At 35.2% G+C, this 27,914-nt stretch overlaps 1 protein-coding gene across 3 annotated transcripts in view; it reads left to right on the top strand.

Moving 5' to 3' along the window:
• Window positions 1-27,914, top strand: part of Afg1l (AFG1 like ATPase) — a 207,183-nt gene that overhangs the window by 143,597 nt on the left and 35,672 nt on the right. For all 3 annotated transcript variants that reach the window (XR_003300862.2, XM_026389658.2, XM_026389659.2), the window contains exons 9-10: window positions 21,424-21,494; window positions 21,751-21,851. Coding sequence is in view for 2 of the 3 variants with exons in the window: in XM_026389658.2 (XP_026245443.1) it covers window positions 21,424-21,494; window positions 21,751-21,851 (172 nt within the window). In the remaining variant the exon portion in view is untranslated. The remainder of the gene's footprint in view (window positions 1-21,423; window positions 21,495-21,750; window positions 21,852-27,914) is intronic.

The raw sequence follows: 27,914 nt of genomic DNA, 5'->3' as shown, positions 1-27,914 counted from the left end.
TTTTTTAAAAGAGAGAGTGAGAGAGGGGAGAGAGAGAGAGAGAGAGAATTTTTAATATTTATTTTGTAGTTCTCGGCGGACACAACATCTTTGTTGGTATGTGGTGCTGAGGATCGAACCCGGGCCGCACGCATGCCAGGCGAGCGCGCTACCGCTTGAGCCACATCCCCAGCCCTAAGATGATTCTAATGCGATGAAATTTGGTTTCATTTTTAAAACATTCACTAAGGAAAACAGATTCTAACAATATCTGAGAATCCAAGAAACTAGAATCTACAAAGGATACACTGATACTCTGGAATACCTTTCTTTAAAAAATAAATCCATATGTATATGTATTTGTGTATAAAATATATATTTTATATATTTTTTAATTTTTATATACTATATATATGTACATGTGTGTGTGTATCCCATTTAATCCTCAAGGAAAACAGATTTGTTCATAAATTTAACATCAAAAGGGCTTGACCATAGTCATAACTAAGATGAAAGAGCTTGTGGGCACATCCCAGTCAGAGAATAAAGTAGATATGCATCCCTGAGGGATTTAGGAATTAAAATCATTTCAGAAGTGGAAAAACAATATTATATACCAAGCTAGGATGCTAGGGATGTACATTTTATTATTTCACATAAGCATTTGAGTAGAACTATCTTTCATGACAGAGTAAAAGAAAATTTCCCTAGGTCGTACTAATATTTCTGATTCAATTCTTTCCTTTTTATTTTCTCCCTGTAATGGACTTTAATGTTCTATGCTATATATTGCCCTGTTAAAACATGTATTTCTCTTTATTACCCTCTGGCCAAACATCTGGGATTGGTTCCTGAATATGTGAGTCCCCATTACTTTCAAGTCAATTTCACTGGAACCCAAATGCCTGAAAAGAAAAACAAAATTCTAGCTTCGTTCCAAGGAAAAACCAAGCACCATCTCAGACTTTCATATATAATGATTTTTAAGTATATAGAAATACTTATTAATATATGATTCCCATATGTTCTTTTTTAATTATAGGTGGACACAATATCTTTATTTTATTAATTTATTTAATTAAATTATTTATTAGGTATATATGACAGCAGAATGCATTTTGATTCATTGTACATAATTGAAGCACAACTTTTCATATCTCTGGTTGTACACGATGTAGCATCGCACCATATGTGCAGTCACACACATACCTAGGGCAGTGATGTCCATCTCATTCCACCATCTTTCCTGCTCCCATGCACCCTCTCTACCATCCCTTCCCTTTGCCTAATCAATGTTCCTCAGTTTTTCACATGCCTCCTCCCTCCCCCTTATGGATCAGCATCCACTTATCAAAGAGAACATTCGGCCTTTGTTTTTTAGGGATTAGTTTACTTCACTTAGCATGATATTCTCCATCTCCATCCATTTACCTGCAAATGCCATGATTTTATTCTCTTTTAATGCTGAGTAATATTTCATTATGTATATATACCACAGTTTCTTTATCCATTCATCTAGTGAAGGGCATGTAGTTTGCTTCCACAGTTTAACTATTGTAAATTATGAACATCGATGTGACTGCATTACTATAGTATGCTGATTTTAAGTATTTTGGGGTATAGACTGAGGAGTAGGATAGCTGGGTCAAATGATGATTCCATTCCATGTTTTCTAAGAAATCTCCATACTGCTTTCCAGATTGGTTACACTCAACTTGCAGTATGAGTGTGCCTTTTCCCCCACATCCTCGCCAACATTTATTATTGTCTGTATTCTTGATAACTGTCATTCTGACTGGCATGAGATGATATCTTAGAGAGTTTTGATTTGCATTTCTCTAATTACTTGAGATGTTGAACATTTTTTCATATGTTTGTAGATCTAGTATATTTTCTGAGAAGTGTATATTCAGCTCCTTAGCCCATTTATTGATTGAATTGTTTTTTGGTTTTTTTTTGTTAAGGTTTTTGAGTTCTTTATATATCCTGGAGATTAATGTTCTGATGTGTGTGTGACATGTAGACCAGTGGTACAGAATAGAAGACACAGAGACAAACACATAAATACAGTTATCTCATACCAGACAAAGGTGTCAAAAACATACAGCGGAGAAAAGATAGCCTCTTCAACAAATGGTGCTGGGAGAACTGGAAATCCATATGCAGCAAAATGAAAATAAACCCCTATCTCTCATCATGCACAAAACTCAAGGACCTAGGAATTAGTCCAGAGACCCTGTACCTTATAGAGGAAAAAGTAGGCCCAAATCTTCATCATATTGGATTAGGCCCTGACTTCCTTAACAAGACTCCTAAAGCGCAAGAAATAAAATCAAGAATTAATAAATGAGATAGACTCAAAGTAAAAAGCTTCTTCTCAGCAAAAGAAACAATCAATGAGGTGAACAGAGAGCCTACATTTTGGGAACTTTATTTTATTTTTTAATGTGGTGCTGAGAATCGAACCCAGTACCTCACACATGCTAGGCAAGCTCTCTACCACTGAGCCACAACCCAGCCCCTAATTACCATATATTCTTATGGGATTTTTTAACTAAACAGAAATATTTATTATCTTAGTATTTTACTATACTCACTTTTTAAAAGCCAATTAAAAATATCTAAAAGTAGAATCTAAATATTATCAAGAAATACTAGAGATTTTAAAAGTTACCTCAAAGTTGACATGAAACAAATTATTTCTGTTCATAATATTGTCTGGGTCCCATAAGAACTAGTTCACATAAAATATTACATGTTCATTTTTAATCTATTTCAGTTGTAGTTTTATATCCCATTAAAATTAGAAATCTTAGAGTACCTTTGTAAGTAAGTTCCAAATGTTTTGGGCCCATCCTAAGAAGTTTTTAATCTCATATATAAACTCTGAGAAATCAAATTTAGCAAGTTACAAGCCAGAGAGGGCTTGATGAGTACAAATACTCAGACTTTTGCATAGATTAAAACACCACGTGATTGTCCAGTTTTTTATTCTGTGGCAACTGCATGATTATTCCCCAGACAAGCATAGTCAATTTCTCCCTGGTCAATTGGTGAATTAGGACTCAATGTGATCTTCATGGACTATAGTTTGCCAAAATAGAATCAGGTCTGTTTTGATTTGGATATGAGGTGTCCCCCCAAAAAAACTCCTGTATTAAGGCAAAAGGAGAAATGATTAGATTATGAGAGTCATACCTAATTTGATGGATTAATAATTTCAGTGGCCTAACTAGGTGGTATCCGTAGGCAGGTTCGGTGTGGCTGGAGGAAATAGGTTACGGGGTGCATATTTTGGGGGTTTTACTTTGTCCCTGGCTCCCCTCTCTCTCTCTCTTTGTTTTCTGGCCACCAGGAGATGAGTAACTTTCCTCTGCAGTGCCTTTCTTCTATGATGTTCTGCCTCACCTCAGGCCCAGAGAGGTGGAGTTGGCCATTCATGGACTGAACCTTTGAAACCATGAGTCCAATTAAACTTTTCCTTCTTTAGGTTGTTCTTGTCAGGTGTTTTGGTCACATGATGAAAAGCTGATTAACATACAGATCAACCAAGCATTGGGCTTTCCATTTGCTTTGAGGCAGGGGCTTGGACTAGTAATTTTTTAATTTTTTTTTTTTTTTTAGTTGTAGGTGGACATATAGTACCTTTATTTTATTTTTTATGTAGTGCTGGGGATCGAACCCAGTAGCTCACGCGTGCCAGTCAAGCATTCTACCACTGAGCCCCAGCCCAGCGTTTGGATTAGTAATTTATTTTAAGCAACCTGTGTTCAAAAGAATGGCCCCATGTCATATCTTCCAGAGAATTAACTGCTTCAAATTAATTCTCTGCTTGGGGGCTGGTGAGGATATCCTTTTATATATGAATGAGCATCTTTTCAAATAGGAAATACCACTGCTAGGGGTTCATGGGATGCTGTCCCTGGCCATTTTGCTGTCACTTTCATGAAGGGCTACTAGTCTCCTGGGAAGAAGAGTTGAAGTCATCTTGGACTCATCCTTGTTCCTTTTCCTTCTTTCCATTCATCATAGGTTCTTTTTTCTCTCAAGTCTGTGGGAGGATCTAGGATGGGGATGTTTTCTGTTCAAACTCTGTATCTCCACCAGACTCTCATAAAGAACATCTCACCCTCAGCACAATAGCCATAGCCTCGTGGAAATGTTTAAAACTAAACTGAAAAGGAGGGGGCAGGCATCGGGCCTAAGATTTTGTTTTACCCTACATGCCAGCTAATAGGTTTGCTTCTTACTAATACACAACGCTGGCAGAAGCCACAAGAGACCTGGGTCAGAGACAATGGATTTTGTTAATCTAGGTATAAATAGCAGCATGAGCATTAACATGTTATATCATTTCCTTCCCTGTGGCTTAGTCTCTAGGGTCAAAGGGAAGGCCCAAATGAGTCCTGAGCAGACATTGAATTGTGCTAAAGAAGAGTTGCTCTTGAGTTTTTGGAATCTACCATTTTATAGCCAGAAGTATATAAGTCTGCTTTCTGTCTTACAGATGACATTGTCTCATCTCTCAAGGTTACTTACTACCAACACAACCTTGGCCAGTGGGTCAGGGTCTTGCATTCTTGGCATATCTGGAAGAAATAGGGGGGAAAGACTCATAGAGGGCTCTGTCTCTAGACTTTTGACCTTAAAGGATCAGGCTTGCTTTCTTTATTTCTGTTGGCTCTTATTCACTGAAGTCATCCTCCACCTCAAAAAAAGTTTATCTAAAGGACAAAAATAAAAAGGCCTGGGGATATAGCTCAGTGGTAAATTACCCCTGGGTTCAATCTCCAGTATCACCAAAGAAAATAATAATAATAATAATTTTTTAAACATTTTTTATTTATTTAAATTAGGTATATATAACAGAATGCATTTTGATTCATTGTACACAACCAATTTCTCTGGTTGTATGTAATGTAGCGTCACATCGTATGTGCAGTCATACATGTACCTAGGGTAATAATGTCCATCTCATTCCACCATCCTTCCTGCTCCCATACGTCCTCCCCTCCCCTCCCCACACTTTGCCCAAAGTTTCTCCATTTTTCCCATGGCGCCCCCCATTATGGATTATAAAATAATAATAATAATAATAATAATAATATTTTTTAAAGGAAGCATAATAAGAAAAGTCTGTGAAAACCAGGACTGAAGCTCATACATGCTAAAACATACTCTCCACAATTAAAACTATCATGTTTCTTACCTGTGACATTCCTTAAAAACACTTCTCTACTTGCAGCTAAGAACCAGATCAATGAAAATTAAAAACATGTCTTGGGGCTGGGGTTGGGGCTCAGTGGTGAGCGCTTGCCTAGCATGTGTGAGGCACTGGGTTCGATCCTTAGGACCATATAAAAATTTTTTTTAAGTTATTATGTCTATCTACAACTAAAAAATATTAAAAACAACAACAACATGTCTTTGCTTGATTAGTTAAAACTTTTTCAGAGCCCCAAAAAGCATATGTCACCTCCTGGTTGTGCCGTGAGTCTAGGACATCATGTTACTGTATCCCCAAGCCTCATAATTATCATTCCAGGTTTTTCTGTCTCAGACATTAGAATCTGCAGTTTTACTCTTGCTTTTTCTTTACCAAGTTTGCTCAGTCATTTCCCCTTTTAGTTCTCACGGAAGAACCTTTGAAACATCTGCCAGTAAAAGGAACTTGAATATCATTCAATCTACCCTCTTGCTTTTAGACTCTATTTGTTTCAGTACCTTTGCTAGACTATCCAGAGCCCTGTAGCAAGCAGTGTGCATGCTATCATTATCTATACCAACTGTTTCTAGTTGTTTAAGGCAGGAAGGTAAATCTGAACTCTTATTAATCCATCATGACCATAAATGGAAGTCTCTAACCTATTATTCTGAGAACTGATAAACAAAAGGAAATACTCAAGTATTTCTCATCTGTTTTTTTTTAATTCTTTGTATAAGAAAACAGTTGATGAAAGGAAACTTTTCTCTATAGACATTTTCTAGGTGTTATGGTTTAGAAATTAGGTGTCTCCTAAAAGCTCATGTGTGAGACAATGCAAGAAGATTTAGAGGTAAAATGATTGGGTTGTGAAAGCCTTAATCCAATCAATGAATTAATCCCCTGACAGGGATTAACTGAGTGGTAACTATAGGCTGATATGGTGTGGCTGGAGGAGGTATGTGTTTGGGGGCATGCCTTCAGGGTGAACTGAGTGAACTGAGCTTAGGCATTCTCACTGTGCTTTCTGGAACCATGTACCCACCTTCTTTCTTCCAACATACTCTCCTGCCATGATGCTCAGCCTCACTTTGAGCCCTGAGGAAAGGAACTGGCTGTTTATGGACTGAAACCTCTGAAACTGTGAGCCCCAAGTAAACTTTTCCTCCTAAAATTGTTCTTGTTGGGTCTTTTGATCACTGCAGAGAAAAAGCTAACTAAAATACTAGGTAACAAACAAGAAAGGATGAGAGAATTACAGTAGAATTAGGAATATAACCATTTGGTAAAAGTCTCATAATTTAATGGATCTACTTAATGATTATAAATTCTACATGACTGCTACATAACTGGAAGCTGAATTTTGTCAGTTTACAGGAAATGTAGAGGCAATGGAATATATTAAATAACATCATGTGAGTATATTCATCAAAATATAGACTGTAGACTTTTTTAATGACATAAATTATTTCTTAATAATTAAGACCAAAAAAAGAGATAGTGAATCTGTAGTTTAAAAGAGACTTAAGGAACATATTAATTAATTGCAGGGTGTGGACTTTGTGGGGATCCTGAGTCAAACAACTATAAAACAAAAACCAAATCAAACCAAACAAAAAATTATAGAACAATCAAACCTATTTTATGACATTGAGGAATTATTGTTAACTTTGACAAGATATTCTACTTATTTTTAAAATATATGTTTATAGCTTTATTAAGATGTAATTCACATGCCAAATAATTCATCCATTTAAAATGATTTTTAGTGTACTCTCAGAATTGTATAACCATCACCACAATCAATTTAGAACATTTTTCTCACCACCAAAAAGAAACATTGTATCATCCCTCTTTCTCATCCAAATCAACCCCCTCCTGCCACCAATCTAAGTAAGCACTAATCTACTTTCAGACTCTATAGAATTTCCTATAATGATATTTACGATAAATGGAATCATACAAGATGTGGCCTTTTGTGATTGCCTTCTTTCACTTAATGTTTTCAGGGTTCTTCCATGTTGTACTATGTATCAGCACATTATTCCTTTTATTTGCTGAATAATACCCCATTGTATAGATATATACACCTTCTATTTAGCTGTTCATTAGTTGATGGACATGTGGTTTGTTTCTGCTTTTTGGCTACTGTGAATAATGCTGTGGTAAGCATTCATGTGCAAGTTTTTGCATGGACTCATTTTAATTTCTCAAACATACCCAGAGGTAGAATTGCTAGGTTGTATGGTAATTTTATGCTTAATCCTTTGAGAAACTGCCAGATTGTTTTCTAAAGGAGCTCTACCATTTTATATTCCCACTAGTACTGCATGGGAATTCCAGCTTCTCCATCTGTTGCAATGCTTATTATTATCTGTTTTTGTTTTTGTAATCATTTGTTAAGTTCTCTAGGACTTCAATAACAATTGCCACAAAGTAGGAGGCTTAAAACAATAGAATTTTAAATGTTGGCAGGTCTCAAGTGCTCTCTGGAACTTTTATTTTATTGATTGATTGATTGATTTGTAGTTCTGGGGATGCAACCCAGGGCCTTGTATACACTAGCAAACGCTCTTTCACTGCTCTTTTTTTTATTATTATTTTTTAGTTGTAGATGGACACAATATCTTTATTTTACTTATTTACTTATTTTATGTGGTGCTATGGATCGAACCCAGTGCCTCATGCATGAGAGGCAAGCTCTCAACCACTGAGCCACAACCCCAGCCCTTAACTTCATTCTTGCACATACAGACGTCTAGTTGTCCCAGCATCATTTGTTGAAAAGACTGCCTTTCCCTATTGAATCTTGTTGATACTTATGTTGAAAATTAGTCAATTATGGATGTGAGGATTTTTTCTATACTTTCAATTATTTTCCACTGAAGAATTTGTCAATCTTTCTGCCAACACCACACTTTCTTAATTATTATAGCTTTGTAGTAAGTTTTGATATCAGAAAGTTATAAGCCCTTTAGCTTTGTTATTTTTCCTCTCCAGATTGTTTTGGCCATTCTGAGTGCTTTTAAGTTTCATGTGCATTTTAGGATCATCTTATTAATCTCTACTAAGAAGTCAGCTGGAATTTTGGTAGGAATTGTGTTGAATCTGTAAATCCTTTGGAAAATATTGCCATTATGATCATATTAAGCCTGCCAAACCATGCACTTTAGATGTTATGATATAACAAGGTACCACAAACCAGTTTCTTAACATAACAGAAATTCATTATCTCATTGTTTCCAAGGCTTTCAATCAAAATCTGACTGTTGGCAAGTTGCACCTGTTTTGTGCTTTTCTCCTAGGTTCTGGTAGTTTTTCAATAGTCCTCAGGTTTTTTTGTTTGTTTAATTCTGTCTTCATGTGGTGCCCTATCTGTCTCTATATCCAGATTTTCCTCTTTATATAAGGACACCAATCATTGGATCAGAAGCCGTTCTAATTCAATATGATCTCATTTTATCTTCATTATTTACAAAAGCCCTATTTCAAAATAAGGTCTTATTCTCAGGCACCTGGGATACTCAATATACTCAATCTATAACAAATGTATTTCTGTTTATTTGGGCTTCTTTCAACAATATTTTATAGTCTTCAGTGTATAACTTTTGCCATTCATTTGTTGAATTCACTAGTGTTTTATTCTTTTTTATGTGAACATAAATGGAATTATTTTATTAATTTCACTTTTATTCATTGCTACTATATAGAATCTTAGTAGATTTCTTAGGATTTTTTTTTTTTGTTGTTTTTTAGAGAGAGAGGAGAGAGAGAGAGAGTGAGAGAGAATTTTTATTTATTTTTAGTTCTCGGCAGACACAACATCTTTGTTGGTATGTGGTGCTGAGGATCGAACCCGGGCCGCACGCATGCCAGGCGAGCGCGTTACCGCTTGAGCCACATCCCCAGCCCAGGATTTTCTAAATATAAGATAATGTCATCTGCCAATATAGTTAACTTCTTCCTTTTGAAGCTGGATGTCTTTTATTTATTTTTATTGCCTAATTTTCCTGCCTAGAATTAATTTTCAGTACAATGTTGAAAAGAAATGAAGACAGAAGACATCCTTATCTTATTTCTGACCTTAGGGGGAAAGACTTCAGTTGTTTTCACTATTATTATGTTGTCTTGGTTTTTCACATATGTTCTTTGTCAGGCTAAGGACATTCCTACTCCTAATTTGTTGACTGCTTTTATCATGAAAGAGTGTTGGATTTTGTGAATTCACTTGATTTTTGACAATTATTCTGTTGATACAGTGTATTTCATGTATTGATTTCAGAATTTAAATCAACCTTTCATTTCTGGGACAAATACCACTTGGTCATGGCATATAATCTTTTTCATACATGGCTATATTTATTTTACTAGTATTTTGTTGAGGATTTTGTGTTTCTGTTTATAAGTGATATTGGTCAGTAGTTTTCTAGTGATATCTTTGTCTGGTTTGGGCATCAGGATTAATCTGGCCTCACAGAATGTGTTTGGAAGTGTTCCTTCCTCTTCTATATAGATTTTTTATTTCTTATTTAGTCAGCTTTAATAGTTTGTGTCTTTCTAGGAATTAGTTTAGTCTATTTAATTAATCAATTAGTCTATTTAATCTAGATTATCTAATTTGTTTGTATACATCTGTTCATAGTACAGGTTATATATCTCTTACTCAAAATGCTTGGGACCAGAAGTATTTCAGGTTTTGGAGATTTTTGAAGTTTGGAATATTTGTTCAGCTTTACCAGTTGAATATCATAATCCAATTAGAGATATTCAATTTGTATTTCCTTATAATCCTTTTTATATCTATAAGGTTGGTAGTAATGTCCCCTCTTTCATCCCTGATCTATTGATACTTCATGAATGAGTTTGATATTTTGAATGAGGGATACTATGAATGAGTGAGCCAGTATTACAAATTTGTAGCTGTATATTATAATCAGCAACAACTTTTTGCTTTATACCCTGTAGGACATAATCAGGTAGCTGGTTTTTAAAGCATTTTAGATGTGTTAAAACTATAAGATTGTGCTCTTTGACATTATTTGGTTGCACACTGAAAATATTTGTTAATTAACATATTGACTACTGAATTAAAAACTAACTTGAAGTGTTTGAAACTATTTGGAACCCCACTTAGAAAGTGGTACAACAGTAGAGCTTGGGGGCAGGAAAGATGGTGGAATGAAATGGACATCATTACCCTAGGAACAGGTATGATTGCACAAATGGTGTGACTCTACTTTGTGTATAGAGAAGTAAAAAATTGTGCTCCATTTGTGTACAATGAATCAAAGAACTTTCTGCTGTCATGAATAACTGATTAGAATGAATAAATATATATAAAAAGAACAACACAGAATTTGACATTAAATAAAAGTCGATCTTGTAAAAAAAAAGTGGTACAACAGCAAAAGAAGTTCATCTTGTATAGATTTCAGTATCAGGTTTCATCAGTCTCTTTAACATATTTTTAATATTCTATTTCTTTTGATAATACCATTCACAGTATTTGCTTTCCAGCAAGTCACATAGTCCTGCTGTCTCAGAATAGACCTGGTCCATAATTTCTAGCTAAACACATTGACAGAAGTATCCAATTGCACGACTGTCCGACTTCCCTCATCTAGTAAAGCATAAATAGTACTGTGTATATATACAATATGCCTGTGAGTAGATACTATGTGTATACTTTATAAAGGTTCAAAAGCCAGGCATGATGGTACACACCTGTAACTTCCTTTTTGAGTTATCAAAACTTCCTTCCCTTTCTTTTCCACTCTTACACATTTTCTTTTTTTTAATACCTTTATTTTTTATTTAATTTTTTAAAGTTGTCGATAGACCTTTATTTATTTATACATGGTGCTAAGAATCGAACCCGATGCCTCACACATGCCAGGCAAGTGTGCTACTGCTGAGCCCCAACCTCAGCCCTTATACCTTTATTTTAATTAATTTATTTTTTTAATATGGTGCTGAGGATTGAACCCAGTGCCTCATATATGGTAGGCAAGCCATTTACCACTGACCCACAACCCCAGCCCCACACCTTTTTTCTTTATTGCTTTAAAACAATCTTTTTTAAAAAAAACTAGCCTTTCCAAAATTTTTTGAAAAAGATTTTCTAAAAAATCTGTCAGGTTGCTTTTCTACATGTTATGTCACTATTTTATTTGGGGGAAAATACAATACACAGAGTTGACAGACATTTTATATGGAGTTTGTGGCTTAGAAGCAGGGTAAAGGCCTGGAATTTGAGAGCTAAATATGCTAGATCCCACCTTTTGCATTATATACAGGTCAAGATTAATGGAACCAGGCAAATTATTCTCCAGGTGATTGAGAAGGGTGGGAAATTTAGAGACTGAAATGGATCTTTGAACAGTCAGTCAATTAAGCCTTTCAGTGATTGAGAAGATAAATACTAGGACAAAATTCATTCTAACAACTGATTTCGTTACGTAAAACAAACCTACAGGATTTGAAATACAACCAAGTTTGTCTTATATTAAGAAACCAACTTAATTTTAGACCTGCCTCCAGCCCCGGATTATGTTTGGTATGAGGACAAAGAGCCATACAGCATGAATGCACAAGGCGTCAGTAGAGTGAGAAGGCTCTCTGCCAGGGAAGTTTGGCAAAGAACTCTAAGAGGAAGGGGAAATTTCTCTGTCGAATCAACTTTGGCTCTCTAGAATAGAGAACATGGAGAGAGAGGGACTAAGGAAAGCCAACCCTATTCTACTTGTTGATACCTTAACAAGCTGTGATTTTTGAAAGGGATAAAGGAGCAAAGTGTGGGTAGCATTCTGTTCCCTTGAGTCAATCCTAATGAAGTGGGAGGTTCTTGAAGAAATTAATTTCCATTTAAATTCATGCGTGACCCTCTTCGAGAAACCTCCAAGTGTTTTGGAATTTTTGTTGAGAATTTCAAATGATCCAGCAATAATAAGGTCTTTTTTGACATGTTCTGTTTCTTTGAGTCTAAGTTTTATGTTGAATGCCTGACTTCAGCTGTAGAATTTTTTTCTCAAAATCAGAATGACTGATTTCTTCTCTGTTTATTGATTTAATATGGAAAAATAAACCATGATTCTCATACTCTCAAAAGCAATCAGTTTTTTAATCTAGGGTACTGTACTCATAGGATTCCTGTAGGAGTTGATGCCAAATTTCTTGGCAACTAAACAGTGGTTGATTCCAGGGCTTTTCTGACTTAAAAACACAGTGGTACTGCTCACCAGAAAATAGAAACCTGCTTTTCCACCAGTTTCTGAGCTTAACAAAAGGAGAGAGAAGCAGTGAAATGGGTGGGTGCATTATACAACAAAAGAAAAAAAAGTCTGTGCTCTGTTCTGGCTATTTCTTATTCTTCAAAAAATAAAATAAAATAAAATAAAATAAATGAAGAACAAAAATAAAAAAGCATTTGAAAAGAGTGGCATTGCTTCCTCCTCAAAAATGATGTTGATTTTCTTAATGTGGTCAACTTCTGATTACCTGTGGACAGAGTCTCTTTTTGCATGTTATCTGCACAAAAGGCCTACTGTACCATAGTGTCCTACTGAAGAGTAATTAGCCAGAGTTGAGCTGGTTCCTGGGAATTAAAGGAAGTCACTTAAATCTTTATCCCTACTCATTTTCTGCCTCCCCTTCGGAGAGAGACAAGGGAGTACTACTCATAGCATCTGAGTTTCTTTTGTTTTCTCCTGATCATTATGATGCTACCCTGAACATTTTTTCTCAAGATAAACCTCCTTTTGGTTAAAATGGAAGTATACAAAGCTGAACTGGATATTTGCTTCCACTCAATGTGACATTTATATTCTTATAGCCCCAAAATAAAACTCTGAATTTAGTTCCTTTTTGTTTTCAACTAAAAAAAAAAAACAACAACTCTGTTAACTGTATTGTAACCTTTATGCTTTGACTTTTTCATACATCCATTGTTAATTACAAGATAGCTCTAATTCCTCAGTTTTGCTGGTTAGCTTAGGATATTTTTCAATTATGTTTAATCTTAGTTTAATTTTAACCACAATTTGTATTTTTGTATGATTTATATCCCTGTGGTTTTTTTTTTTTTTTTTTTTTTTTTTGTTGCACATTTGTTTTCTGAATGGGCCTATTGCCAACCTCAAGTCTTATGTCCCAATGCTTGATTTTTTTGTTTGTTTGTTTGTTTGTTTAAACCAGCTGATCCTGGTCCCTTTTTAGAGCTTGACAGGCATGATTATATATGAGTGTAGATTTTTTAATGTGAGATAATGTTATCTTTTAAAATGATTTCACTACCGGACTTACAAGAGGGTCCTAGAATACAGGTTCACTGCTATTACTCCAGTTTTTCTTCATTATAAATGGTGTACTATATTTTCTTTTCCTGTTTTGAGTTAAAGGCATTTTCTCTGGCTGAAATGTTTACCATAAAGTTGTATTCTTTAAACTTCCTACCTAAAAAATGTCAAGAGATCTTAGATGTTTTGAAAAATGGATTTTCAAATTTTATGTATAATGACATTTTGTTAAGAAAATGTTTCTGGATTAACATTTTATCAATTAAATTATATTTGTATTTTATGCCCCATCTATGTTCAAAATAATTTGAGGCAACTTATGTTGAGGTTATTTATAATACACCCACCAAAATCCTAAAATGGAAAGAGATGGAAAATGTTAGATGTTGGCAAGGATATAGAACAAGTGGAACTTATTGTACACTGCCAGTCAGAGTATAAATTGCTGAAACCGCTCTGGAAAACTGTTTGGCAGTATCTACTGAGCTGAACATAGGTGAATCCTATGAGCAGTAATTCTGTTCTTGCTTTATACCCTACAGATGTGTATGCATAAGTTTGCCACATGGGATGTATTAGAATATTCACAGGAGCACCAAAGTGTTTATTATACAAATACTCATTGTTATGGACTGAATTGTGTGGTATCCCCCCAAAATTCCAAAGTTGAAGCCCTAATCCTAATGTGCTTGTATTTGATCTTTTAAAGAGTTAATTAAGGCTAAATGAGGTCTTTAGGATGGGCCCTAACCTAATATAACTTGTGTCCTTATAAGAAGAGGAAATTTGAGCAAAGACATGCATACATGGTAGAAAGGCCATATGAGGATACAGCAAGATGATGGCCATCTGCAAGCAAAGGAGAGAGGACTTAGGAGCAACCACTTCTGCTATACCTTGAGCTTGGACTTCTAGCCTCTGGAACTATGTGAAAATCAAGTTCTGTTGTTTAAGCCATTCAGTATGTGGTATATTGTGGTGGCAGCTCTTGCAGATGAATGTGCTCATCAACAGGAAAATGATAACAAATTGTGATATTTTCATACAATAGAATACAGTACAGCAACAATAAACAAACTACTTTTACACACATCAATATAGATGAAACTCAGAAGCATAAATATTGAATAAAATAAGTCAGGCAGGGCTGGGTTATAGCTCAGAGGTATAGCACTTGCCAAGCCACTCAAGGTCTTGAGCTCAATCCCTACGACTGGAAATCAGTCATTCAGTTTTTAAAAAGGAGAAGCCAAGCACATGTTAATAAGGAAAATAAGCTTATATGAAGCAATATGTACTTTACGTTAAAAGTGAAAATGTTTTAGGATTCACACTTAATAACTCCACCAGTCAGTTCAAAATGAAAGGCATTTTCCTATAGTAATATCTACTGGGAATTTGGAAACACATTTTCTAGGATTCCCCAACTTTCCAACTGAGTGGTTGCCCCTAACTCTTCTCTAGTTCTTCATGCCAAAGGACTGCAGGTTTTTATTGGAATTTTAGCCACCCTAAGCAGTACTGCCCACATTGTCTTTCCTCACTCTGAAAGCAAGCCCTCGGGTATATCCTGGAAAACGAACAAAGGGAATATATTTTTTGAGTTCTCACGTGTCTGAAAATATATTTTTTTATAATTTTGAAAATATATTTATTTTATTTGATTAATCATTTGACTCAGAATGTGTAATTTAATAATAAAGTTCCCTTAAAATGTTTTAGACACTATTATTTTTTTTAAATATTTATCTTTTAGTTGTAGTTGGACACAATACTACCTTTATTTCACTTATTTATTTTTTATGTGGTGCTGAAGATCGAACCCAGGGTTTCACACGTGCGAGGCAAACGTTCTATCGCTGAACCACAACCCCAGCCCTAGACACTATTATTTCAAGTTTCTATTATGGCTTTTGGAAAGTTTGATGTGAATTTGTTTCTTGACGCTTAATGTTTGACTTGTTTTTTCCTCTTGAAATTTTTAGTTTTCCTGATATTGCATGATTATATTTTTTATATATATAAATATCTTGGAATGGAGCTTTTTAATGTTTTTTAAAATTTATTTTTCTTTTCCATTCTTTATGTTAGCTCATTCATTGGATCCTGCCAACTGAGAAAGTAATAGCTTTCAATTCTAGGATATTTTATTTTTTTTTATTCTTTCCTACTTTTCTTTCCCCATATTCTTTGGAACTCCTTGTAGTTAGATACTGATCCTCTAATTTTATTTTCTCTTCTATTTTTCATCTTTTTTGCTCTATTTTACAAAAATTTCAACATTCTCTTCTAGTTCTTTTCCTGAATTTTTGACTGAGAGCTCTAGTCAGAGCTTTTTCTTATGTCCTAGTTATTCACTTGACCGCAGTAACCTTGTTTGTTTTATGGATACAATTTCTTCTTCTTTCTAGGCATTTTTGAGAGTATATGTTTTCCTTTTGCTTTCTGTGGTCTTTTTCTTTGCTTCTTTCCAAAGACCTTTTTTTTTTTTTCTGTATCTTTGTCTTTTTTTCTTAAGAATTTTCCTTAAATCCCTGGGAAAAAAACTTAGCCATCCATTCATACTTATAAATTAGGTATTAAAAAATGATTAGAAGTTGTGTGTGTGTAAGCAGGGTTTTAATGATTGGTTAGGCTTCACTGCAAGGTGCTAAGGTGGCTAATCAGATTTTTCCATTAGAGAACCCCACTAGCAATGCCTGCCAAGTCTTTTGGCTATTCAGTTTCCTCCAGAGATAAATCTATCTTTCTCTTTCCTGGGATAGACACTTCACTGGTAGTGTCCTTGATACTGAAGAGGTAAGGGCAGTTGGTTTCATTATAAAAGATGTAGGATTTCTGTATGGTATCTCCCCTGCTTTGTTTTTATTTATTTTGCAGTACTACGGACTGAATCCAGAGGCACTCTACCAGTGAGCTACAACCTGAGCCTTAAATTTTTAATTTTGAGACAGGGTCTCATTTAGTTGCTGAAGTTGGCCTCCTACTTGCAATCCTCCTGCCTCAGCCTCCCAAGTAGCTGGGATTATAGGTGTGCACCACCATACCTGGCCTTGCCTCTTTTATTTTCTTTAAAAAAATATTTTTAGTTGTAGATGGACACAATACCTTTATTTATTTATATGCAGTACTGAGGATTGAACCCAGTGCCTCACATGTGCTAGGCAAGTACTCTACCATTGAGCTACAAGCCCAGTCCTCACCCCTTTTCTTTTTTTTTTAATATTTATTTTTTAGTTGCAGTTGGACACAATGCCTTTATTTTATTTTTATTTTTATGTGATGCTGAGGACCGAACCCAGGTCCTTGAATGTGCCAGTTGAGCGCTTAACCGCTGAGCCACAGCCTTAGCCCCTTACCCCCTTTCTTAATTGTTAAAATTTACCCAGCTGGTAAACTTACCAGTTTCTGCTAGACTAGAATTGGATTAGGAATCTTGTTGTGCCAGTAGAGGGAAGGAATCAAAGGAACCGATATTGCCTTATTTTCAAACAATGCCTCCCTTTCCAGCCCGACTTTCAGATGTGTCTGGTAGCACCAAACCTTTGAAGAGGTCTTTGTTGAGAACTGGCTTGCTTCATTTGGGCCCAGCACCTGGACTCACCTTCCAATTAAAAAAAAAAAAAAAAAAGTAAACATTTTTTAATTGTTGATGGACCTTTATGTTATTCATTTAGTTTTATGTGGTGCTGAGAATAGAACCCAGTGCCTCACACATGTGAGGCAAACACCCTAACACTGAGCCACAACCCCAGCCTAGATTTCTGACTTTTTAACCTGCTCTTCCAACTAAGGAATCAATGCCAGTCTGCATCTTCTGGGCTCTCCTGATTTTTCCAAGTGATTATCTCAGATACCTTTTCTTCTGTAACTTGTCTTTGGGGAAGGCAAATCATCTTCTCTCTCAAGGGGAAGGAAGGGAAAAGACATCACAAAATCTGAACACAAAGGCCAGTGGCCCCCTTATAAAGACCCTTGTGGTGTGGGGAAGGAGAGAAGGTGGCAGAGGATGGGTGATGATTGAAGTAGGGCTGCCAGTATTACGATGAGGGCATGAGTGTAGACCCAGTTATTGGTGGCTCATTGGCAATTCTCTCTAGGAAGCACTTTTAGCTATTAACTTTGTGTCTTAATTGCAATGCTAGGACAAGTGGCAAAAGTTGCTCAAAAACTGCATAACATTCCATTGTATGGGTGTATTCAAATGCACTTAACCAAAAATCCCATTCACTGGATATTTAGGTTCTTTTCCACTTTTGTGATGTTAGAAGCAATGTTACAGTGAACCTTCTTCAAGTAGTTAACTATTATTATTCCATAGGTGAAATCCCTATGTTGGAATAGCCAGGTGTTAACGATATGTGTGTGTTTAGTGCTTTTATTACAGTTTATCTGGTTACCCTGAAATCCTGTACCAGTTTTAAATTCCTTGCAACATAAGAGTCGTCGTCCCCCCTCCCTCCGCCAACCTATGTTTGCTACAGGGTATTTTATCTTTTTCCTTATCTCTGCCAGTTTTGGTAGAAGAGTGGCAACTCATGATTTTTCTTTGCATTCATTATTACTAGTAAGAATGAATGATTTTACATCTGCTTCTTGACCATTGAGCAATCTTTTTATGCAGTTTGCCTGTTCAAGTCCTGTAACAATTTTTCTGATGGTATATTCAACATTTTTTTTAATCTGCAGGAATTCTTAAATACATTGATAGTATTAATAATTTGCCTTAAATATTGCTACTGTTCCCAATTTGGTACTGCCTGGTTTATTTTATTTATAATTCTTTCTGTTTTACAGAAAATTTATATTCTTTTGTTTTCAGATTAGATAAATGAATTATCTGAGTCTCAGTATTCTCTTCTGTAAGGTTGGGATAGTGTACATAAATTAACTGCTATGGGATTTTTGTTCAACAAATGATAGCTTTTGCCATTCTCTTTTGATACATTGAAATAGATCAGAATCACCTAAAATTTTTACTAGAAGTACAAAACATACCCAAAGATGTTTAAACTGGATATGAAATGTATAAGAAGGGAAACTCCAAATCCTTTAGACTGTATAGACAGGAAATTGAATTTTTTCTTCTTTACTTTTCTAATTCTTATCCTTAAAATAAATTTAATGAACTCCAATTGCTATATCTCCTTAAGTAGAAAAACCTGAGTGGAGAAAGGGGAGGGTGAGAAGAATAGTGTCTTCTTTTTTTTTTTTTTTTTGGTGCCACTGAACCACATCCTCAGCCCTTCTTTATATTTTTATTTAAAGATAGGGACTCACTAAGTTTCTTAGGACCTTGCAAAGTTGCTGAGGCTGGCTTTGAACCTGTGATCCTCTGGCCTCAGCATCCCGAGCCCCTGGGATTGCAGGCATGCACCACTGTGCCCAGCCAGAATAGTATTTTCTTACAAGTTATTTGTTAAGGGATTTTGAATACTAATTTCTCACAAGGATTTCTTTCATGGTATCCTTTTTTATTTTATATCAATCTAGACACATCTACAAAAGAACAAAAGCATACATTAGCCCTTTCTGCTTTTCAGACTATATGAAGATGGGGTTCCCATCCTCCAGAGCAGTAGAACTTTAGTTCATTTGCTTACTTACTTCCTTGAGGCCAAGTACAAGTTGGCATAAATTGTTAACAGTCATAAATGACATAAACTGCTTCTATAAACTACTTTTTAGGCTACTTAACACCAATACTTAAATTTTTTTGTTGTAGATAGACACAATATCTTTATTTTTTAAATTTATTTTTATGTGGTGCTGAGGATCGAACCCATTGTCTCATGTGTACAAGGCAAGTGCTCTACCACTGAGCCACAGCCATAGCCCCAACACCAATATTTTTTTAGTTTGTATTTTGTAAATTCTGAGTGACTTTTGGTAGTATTATAGAATTCTTATAAGACACTGTTACAATAAAATAATTTTGTTATTTTATATAAAATTTCAGTTTGTGAAATCACGTAGTAAATTCACAGATTTTATTTTAGTAAATTCACAGACTTTGAGGATATGGTCTGAATATATTCTATTGAGCCACATTTTAATATTTTATTATATTAGAACAAAGGGTAAGAGATCACCATTGAGGAAGTTTGTAAGCTATTGTTGTTTATTCACCAAATAGATATTTGGAAACTAACATCTGTCTTAGTTATTTTTCAGAATTCATGGCTATCCTAAGGAAAGGTTAACTTTTTGTATGTGTGATACTGGCATTCTACAACTGAGCTATATCCTCAGTCATTTTTATTTTTATTTTTTTATTTTGAGACAGATTCTCACCAAGTTACTGAGACTGATCTCAAATTTGGGATCCTCCTTCCTCAGCTTCCCATATTGCTGGGATTATATGCACACACCACCATGCCCAACCCAAGGAGAGGTTAACTTCTAAAAGCCAGCAAACATTCTGGGTGACTGGCATAACTCTCTCCTATCCATATTCCTTAAAAAGTAGATCACTTTTTAAATAGTTGTGTTTGTGAACATTCTCATTGCAAGGTGGAATGATTACAAGTGATATCTAAAAACATACATGAGATTTCATGGGCATTGATGTTGCCATTAGCTTATAAAATTTCTTGATACATTTAAATTAATTTTTGTCTATAATTACTTTTTCTGAAGTGTCATTTTATTATTTTAATGTAGCTTATTCAATTGTCAATACAAAACTTCATGAAATTCAAATAGTATTACAAAGTTAACCATTGCAAATATGTTTAAGATCCTTTGTGGTGAAGTAGTTACTACTTGGAATATAATAATTCCAAACCCTTCATAATGATAATGTGCTTGCTGCATTTTAAAGAAATTTGCTCTAGAACAGTTGAAGAATCAGTTGTTTATGTGTAAAATGCCAGCCACCTGGTAAGTATCCCCAGGGAGAATGATTTTCTCTAATTTAAACTTAGTCTAAAGAAAAGATAACCTCTTGTATTAATTTTCAGTAAGACTTTATTAAAGTACATATCCAGAATCTAGTTCAGTTGCTTTCAGAACTAGTTAAGAGTGATTTGCCTGTCAAAATTAAACATATTGGCAGGTCATCCTGTCTATATTTGTATGAAGAATTGGAGTAAAACTTACATTTTCACTTGAAGTGTTTTTTTGAACAGTTTCTTTCTTCTAGCAGTTATATTATTTTATTGACTGTTAATTTATCAACTCATTTAAAAAAAAGTGAGAGGAAAAAAAGGCCACAGCATTATCACATTTCTATATGTGTGTTCCCTAAACCATATGGTGATTTCTAATTAGAATACAAAAGATTGTGTGATGAGACTAACTTCATAGTAGCTGTGATGGTGGGCATCACAGAGAGAGTTTTTTCTGGAATTTCCAAAAAGGACACTTTTGAGAGAAACTGTGTGGTCTGTAATTGTCCTTATACTAGAAGTCTGATAAAGTTATTGATGTGTAGATCAAGTTGGTATTTCGAATCTAGTAATTTAACTCTGGATGCTTGATCCTCACAGTCAGTAGCTTGACTTGATTTTTCTTTCTTTTTTTTTTTTAAAGCAGCTTCAATATTTAATTTCACATGTACCCTCTCACTAGAGATTTCAAAGGATACTTTGCTAGATGCTTGACTGCCTTGTCTATTTGCTCTTGTTTTGCATGCAAGAGAGAGCCAGAAGCTTTCTTCTCATTGTGTACACATAGTATTAATGGATTTACTCTGCCTGTATCGTCTCATTACTGGAAACAGCTAGAAGCACAGAAGTCTTTCAGTGTATGCAAATAAGGCAGAATCATCTACCTGAGAGTTAATATTCTCTGCTTTTAAGTGTATTCTAAATCTAATGTTTGTATTTAGAGCATAACATCCTGTTCTCTTTTTTTATGGGCAAAAAGCTAAGCAGGCTCAGGCAGCTGTTTGATGTTGGCTTCAAGTGTTATTAATTTCATATTCTATTATTCTTTTCACTGTAGCACAAGTGAAGCTGATGTGGAGGCTGTCATGGATAAGTTGTTTGATGAGCTGGCTCAGAAACAAAATGATTGTACGTAAGTTAATTTCTCTTGAAAGAGAATACATTTAGAACACAATGCCCAATCTCCACTGACCAATTAATAAGTTCCATTGCTGTATATGGGTTGATGCCACGCTCAAGTGGCAGTCATTGTATCAGCATTTTGTCTAATTTATGTGTTGAATCATGTGCTATTATTCATCAAGCTATGCATTTCCTATCTGTAAGAGATGAATTTTATAGTAATTATCCAGACAAGATTGAGTCTTTGTTCATGTTCCCATAGTAACTAGACCAAGGATTCTAAAAGTGCAAGGCAGAGAGCTGCGGCTGAATAAAGCCTGTGGAACCGTTGCCGACTGCACATTTGAAGAGCTGTGTGAGAGAGTAAGTATCCAGGCACGTCCAGACTCATTGGCCTTTTCACATGTTAAAATACTTCATGTTTTCCTCTGCCTCTTTCAGATTTTAAAATACTATTCACAGAGTCAGAACTGTTTTTAAAGTCTCATTAAGGGAAATACTCATCTATATTTGCCATGTGCTTTTTATAGATGTTGGCATGAAATTTGCTCTTAGAGGGGCTCTAAAGCAAAATTAGAAATGCAGAGAGAACTGTCAACTGTTGCTGAGAGCAAAAATAAAATCAGTTTAGGACTATTTTGTAAAAGTCACACATGAGGGATTTTTAAAAATTCAAAATGAAGTTAATATGTGGGAAAAAGAAAGATGGAGTAATGTCACCTTGTTCTACAAAATGTGACATAAAGAATTCTCATTCTTATACCCATTGCTCATTTGCTATACCATCATATCTGACCTTTTTTTTAGGCCAGGGTCAAAGAAAGTGAATTTCTAAAACTGATATCTCTACTATGTCAGAAATAACACATTCCACAAATAAAATACATGCATATACATACATTCAGGTAAGAAAGACTTCATCTGTCCTGGTGGTACTCACTTTAATCCCAGCAACTTGGGAGGCTAAGGCAGGAGGGTCACAAGTTCAAGGCCAGCCTCAGCAATTTACTGAGTCCTTGTCTCAAAATAAAAAATAAAACGGGCTAGGGATGTAGTTCAGTGACAGAGTGCCCTTGAGTCAGTATTGCAAAGGGAAAAAAAAAGGAAAATTTTGCAGATTCATTTTAGATATGATATGAATTCTGTCTTTTCAAAATTCTGGAATTCTCAGTATTCAGAGGATATTTAGTGTGTTTACTCATGATAAATCTTGAGAGAAACAAATCCAAATTAGATATAACTTTAAGCATAATTCCTTAACTGACATTTAGAAATTATCACTCCAGTTGGCCTCTGATTTATTTAGACTTTTAAGTAACTAAAGAAGTGTTTCCCAGTAAGAGGAAATAGAAAGTATTTATTTATACCTACCAGCCATTTTATGAGTACTCTTCTTGAAAATTAATGACTTAATTACTTCTAACCAGAAGTAATATTTAAACCAGAGAGATGAATTCAATCTACAGTCATTTAGCACTTCAGAACTAATGAAGTTTGTGATCAATTAGGATCCTTTGACAGAATGGTAACACTAGTCTCTGTTAGCAATCCCATTCTGACTGATATAGACTCTTCAGACTTCTACTGGACTTGTCTCATTAAGGTCCTAATAACCTAGTAACTTCAGACAAAATTCTTTCAAAGTCTTCGTTCAGGTTTTACTCACTTTACCAGTGAGAAATTCACTTGAGCAGAATCTTGTGCATTCAAAAGATACTTTCCGACTGCAGAAAGGCACCCCACTGAGGAAAAGGAAAGGACAAGAGGGGCCAGGCCAGTGGTGCAGGTGACTCAGGAGGCTGAGGCAAGAGGATTGCAAGTTCAAAGCCAGCCTCAGCAACTTAGGCCCTAAGCGACTTAGTGAGACTCTGTCTCAAAATAAAAAATAAAAAGGGCTGGGTATGTGGCTCAGTGGTACAGTACCCTGATTTCAATCCCTGGTTTACCTCCACACCACCCCCCCAAAAAAAGGAAAAGACAGGAGGATGCAAGGGTGCTTTCTTGGAGCAAATACTGAGCATTTATCTGTATTGTTTTTTATATGCTCAGGAGGTTGATATTCTTTCAGGAAACTTACCATCCAACAAAAAGGCTACCTAGAACCAAAATCTTCATTGTCTGTTTACTGTATGATGGTGATGGGAAGAAGGTTAATTGGGATTTCATCTTGAAAAATGAAAATAAGACTTGTAAAAATAAGTCACTTTTATTTTATTTGACAAAATGTGGATTTTTAACAGCTATGAATTAAACTCTTAGAATAAACAGTGAACGAATTTGTGTTTATTTTTGGCATAACTTTCTTGACAAATTCTAGGGTTATAAACTCTTCATGGTTTGGTTGTTCAGTCACACAGAAAATCATTTTTATAAAGACATTTAAGGATTTCATCCATTTTCTTGAAATCCTTTAACTTTATGACTATTTGAATTAATTGTTTTCTTTTAAAAACTGTTTTGTTTTAATTAGTTATACATCATATATAATGGAGTATAATTTTTCATTCTTCTGGTTGTACATATGTAGAATCACACCAGTCCTATAGTTACATATGTACATAGGTAATAATGTCTGATTCATTCTACTATCTTTCCTACCCCCATGCCCCCTCCCCTCCCTTCATTCCCCTCTACCTAATCTAAAGTAACTCTATTCTTCCCCTAGCCATCCCCCTCATTGTGATTTTCTTTTGAAGTTTTCATGGTGTCATTATCTCTGTTGATTTTTTTCTTCTTCAAGTTAGACAGATCCTAATCAGTGACTTTTGCATCCATAGATTTGCCCTTTATCTACATTATAATTATGGGATGTTTACTATATCAACCACCTCTGAATAATCAACAAAAGACACTCACATGAGCCTTAGGGTTAGTTCCTAGTATTAAGCTATGAGCGGTGTTTGAGGAAAGGCTAAATTTTTAAGTTGTCAGTTCTATTGGGACTGTCTTCTTGTTACAGTGATTTTGCATTTCTTTGCAGCCTTGTAATTCTGACAATCCAGATATTGAATACTTATGTGAAGAGGACCCTTGAAATCATTCAACTTCAGATGTGGCCTAAAACTGTTAATTAGTTATAATGATCTTATGAGCCAGGGTAAATACTTGCCCAAAAAAATTCTGTAAAGAAAATATTGCATTCATACCAAGATAAAGAAATAGGCATGTGGTGTGACTGGGATGGTCCCAGCTTTGGATTACCTAAGTTGGTCTTCTGGAAGGCTTTTGAAGCCCAAAATCCATTCAATGTCCACTACTGATGTCATGGTGAAAAAGACCTTGACAAGGAGTGAATGAGCAGACAGTTTGTAATTATTATTTTTAAGCCATGGCTCTTTCCAAGGAAGAAACTAATTTGTTCTTAGACTTTTAAATATATTAGGTAGAAACTTACCTATTAGTTTCATAATAAGGTAAAAGAAGATTTTAACTAGAAGTTCCTGCTGTGAGTCAAAAGCAAAAGACCTTAGGCATTCTGCTTTTTATGTGTCTCTTTCTTCCCTGTTCCAAATGCAGTCTCTAGGGTCTATAATCTTTTAGATTACCATCTAGCTTCTTGGTATCTCTGGGATTCTTTTTTTTTTTTTTTTTCAAGTCTATAATTCATCGCTGTCATGCTCGGAGAAGCAGTTCCAATGAGGAAACCCTATAGCACCTTCATAATAATAATAGCTAACAGAGCTATGCATCAAGTGCATTCTAAGCACTATTATGTATTAATTTATTTAATACTTAAAATAGGTATCGTTGAGGAGCCAAGATGTTATTTTCCTAGGGTTACACAGCTGCTAAGTGGCAGAGCCCAGGCTTGAACGCCTTGGTAATTTGGGAGCCAGATTCTGGCCAGTTTTTTTTTTTTCTTTTTAAATCACTACATGATATCTGAAGATGTTCTGGACAAGTTCTGCTTCAAATCATTAAAATAATTCAAATTCTGATGTGAAGTCCAGTCAGATACTTTGTGAATTTCTACATCTAAGCTAAGCTTTGAGACTTTTGTGGAGCATGAAGCTGGCTGAGGAACAGACACCCTCCAGTCCTGAGAGCCCACCTCTATGCTGAGAATGTTAGCACAGAGCACAGAGCTGTCCAAACCACATGCCTTTGCTTATCCACTGTGAATCAATACAGCTATTGACCCCTGCATCCTCCTGAAGGCTGTGTCTGACCTGTACCTCCAGGATGGGGGCTGTAAGCATTTGGCAGCTTTCATCCTTTTTACTCTTTAATAAAAATGTTACTATTTTCTGTCCCTGCCATGATATGAAAAAGATTGTGAAGTGCTGCATTAGAAAAGTGTGGGTGGGTAAAGGAAAGCATGTTTGAGTGGTTTTTGTTCCCTGCCATTCCCTCCGTATGAGAGCTGTAGTAAAGAAAAATGAAGCTGATTCATCTCTCTGGACATGCTGTGAGCTTTCAGGCTTTCTTCCTTACCTTGGCCTTATTATGTGGCTTCATCAGAGGGTAGTGGAGAAGTCAGAATTATGGTTACTTAAGCCAGCGGTTCTCAAAATGTGGCTCGTAGACCTTGAGGGGTTCCTGAGATCCTGACTTCAGATGTCTCTGAGGTCCAAACTCTGTGTGAATACTAGGATACTTCTTGCCTTTTTCTTTTTCACTATGGTGACATTTATAGTAATGGTGCTAAAGGAACATTGGGTGACACTGCTGAATCAAGTGTGAACCAAAACTGTGGCAGCAAACCATATTGCATTCTTCATTGCCCATGTACTCACAGTAAAAACCAACAGCAACAAAAACAAAAAACAAACAAACAAAAAAACCCAGTTCCATTTAAGTATATCCTTGAAAACGCAGTAAAAACTATTAATTTTGTTAAATCTCAACGTGACATTCCTTTTTCAGTATTCTTTGTGACAAATGGGAAATTCCTATAATGAAACACTTATGCCAAACACAATGAAGGACTTGGGCAAAAGCACTCAGGTCTGTAATCTTTTGAGTTGCAAGCTGAACTAGCCACTTACCCCCATCCCCACCCCATAAGATACCATTTTACTTTAAAGACTTAGTGATAGACAAACTGGTTTTTTAGATTTGGCAGACATTTTCTTACAATGTTTGATAGACATTTTCTTGAAAAATGAATGAAGTAAGATTGTCATTTCAAGTAAAACAACTGACAATATTTATTACCAGTGATAAAATTTGAGCAAACTAAAATTTTGGAAAACTTGTTGCCTCCATCATGAACTTGGCAGCTTTCCAATTCTTAAATATTTTTTTTCTGATGACATTAATGGTGATATTAACAAATGCAGTGTTTTTATAATAAGATAACTAAATGTGTTAACATTTGAAAGGTCTAACTTTTTAAATTAATGTTTTCTAATAACCAGTTCATACTCTTTAAAATCACTCAGGACAAAAGACCCAGTTGAAATGTGAGAAAGACTAGTGGAATATAACAACTCAAGAAGTATACTGTTGGGTTGGGGCTGTGGCTTAGCGGTAGCGCACTTGCCTGGCATGTGTGAGGCACTGGGTTCGATTCTCAGCAACACATATGAATTAAAAAAAAATAAAGGTCTATCAACAACTAAAAATATATTTTAAAAAAAGAAGAATACTGTTACTGTTTTGGATTCTATTTTGCAACTAACATTTTTAAACTACCTCTTGGGCTGAAGATGTAGCTCTGTGATAGAGCAATTCCCTCGCATGAACATGGCCCTAGGTTTGATTCCCTAGTACATAAAAAAAAAAAAAAAAAAAAAAACAGAAAACTCCACAAAACTACCTCTTGTCAAGTTTTTATAAATTTTTAAGTAAACTTTATTTTTTTAGAACAGTTTTGGAGTTATTGAGAAATTGTGAAGAGTTTTTTTTTTTTTTTAAATTGGTTGATTTTTTTTTTTTTTTTATTGTTTAGTTTTTGGCGGACATAACATCTTTGTTTGTATGTGGTGCTGAGGATTGAACCCGGGCCGTACACATGCCAGGCGAGCGCGCTACCGCTTGAGCCACATCCCCAGCCCTGTGAAGAGTTTTTATCTGCTTCCAAATCTAATTTCCCTTCTTATTAACATCTTATTTCAGTATGGTACATTTGTTACAATTAAGGAAACAATATTGATACATGGTTATTAATATAAAGTCTATACTTTTCAGACATTATTAAGTTTGGCCCTGTATCCTTTTTTCTATCCCAGGGGCCCATCTGGGACTTCATATTACTTTATCATGTTTTTTCAGCTCCTCTTGAGTGTGACAGTTTCTTAGATTTTTCTTATTTTTAGTGACCTTAGCAGTTTTGATGGATACTAGTCAGGTATTTTGTTGATTCACTTGGAATTTGTCTGACATTTTTCTTGTGATTAGTCTAGAATCATGGGTCTTTGGGATTAGACCACAGTTGTCAAATGCTATTTTCTTTCTTTTGATGCTGGGGTTTGAACCCAGAGG

This window comes from Urocitellus parryii, chromosome 8 (assembly GCF_045843805.1).
Source record: "Urocitellus parryii isolate mUroPar1 chromosome 8, mUroPar1.hap1, whole genome shotgun sequence".
Lineage (NCBI taxonomy): Eukaryota > Metazoa > Chordata > Mammalia > Rodentia > Sciuridae > Urocitellus > Urocitellus parryii.
The sequence above is the reverse complement of the archived record's forward strand: the minus strand, read 5'-3'. Positions and strand labels throughout refer to the sequence as shown.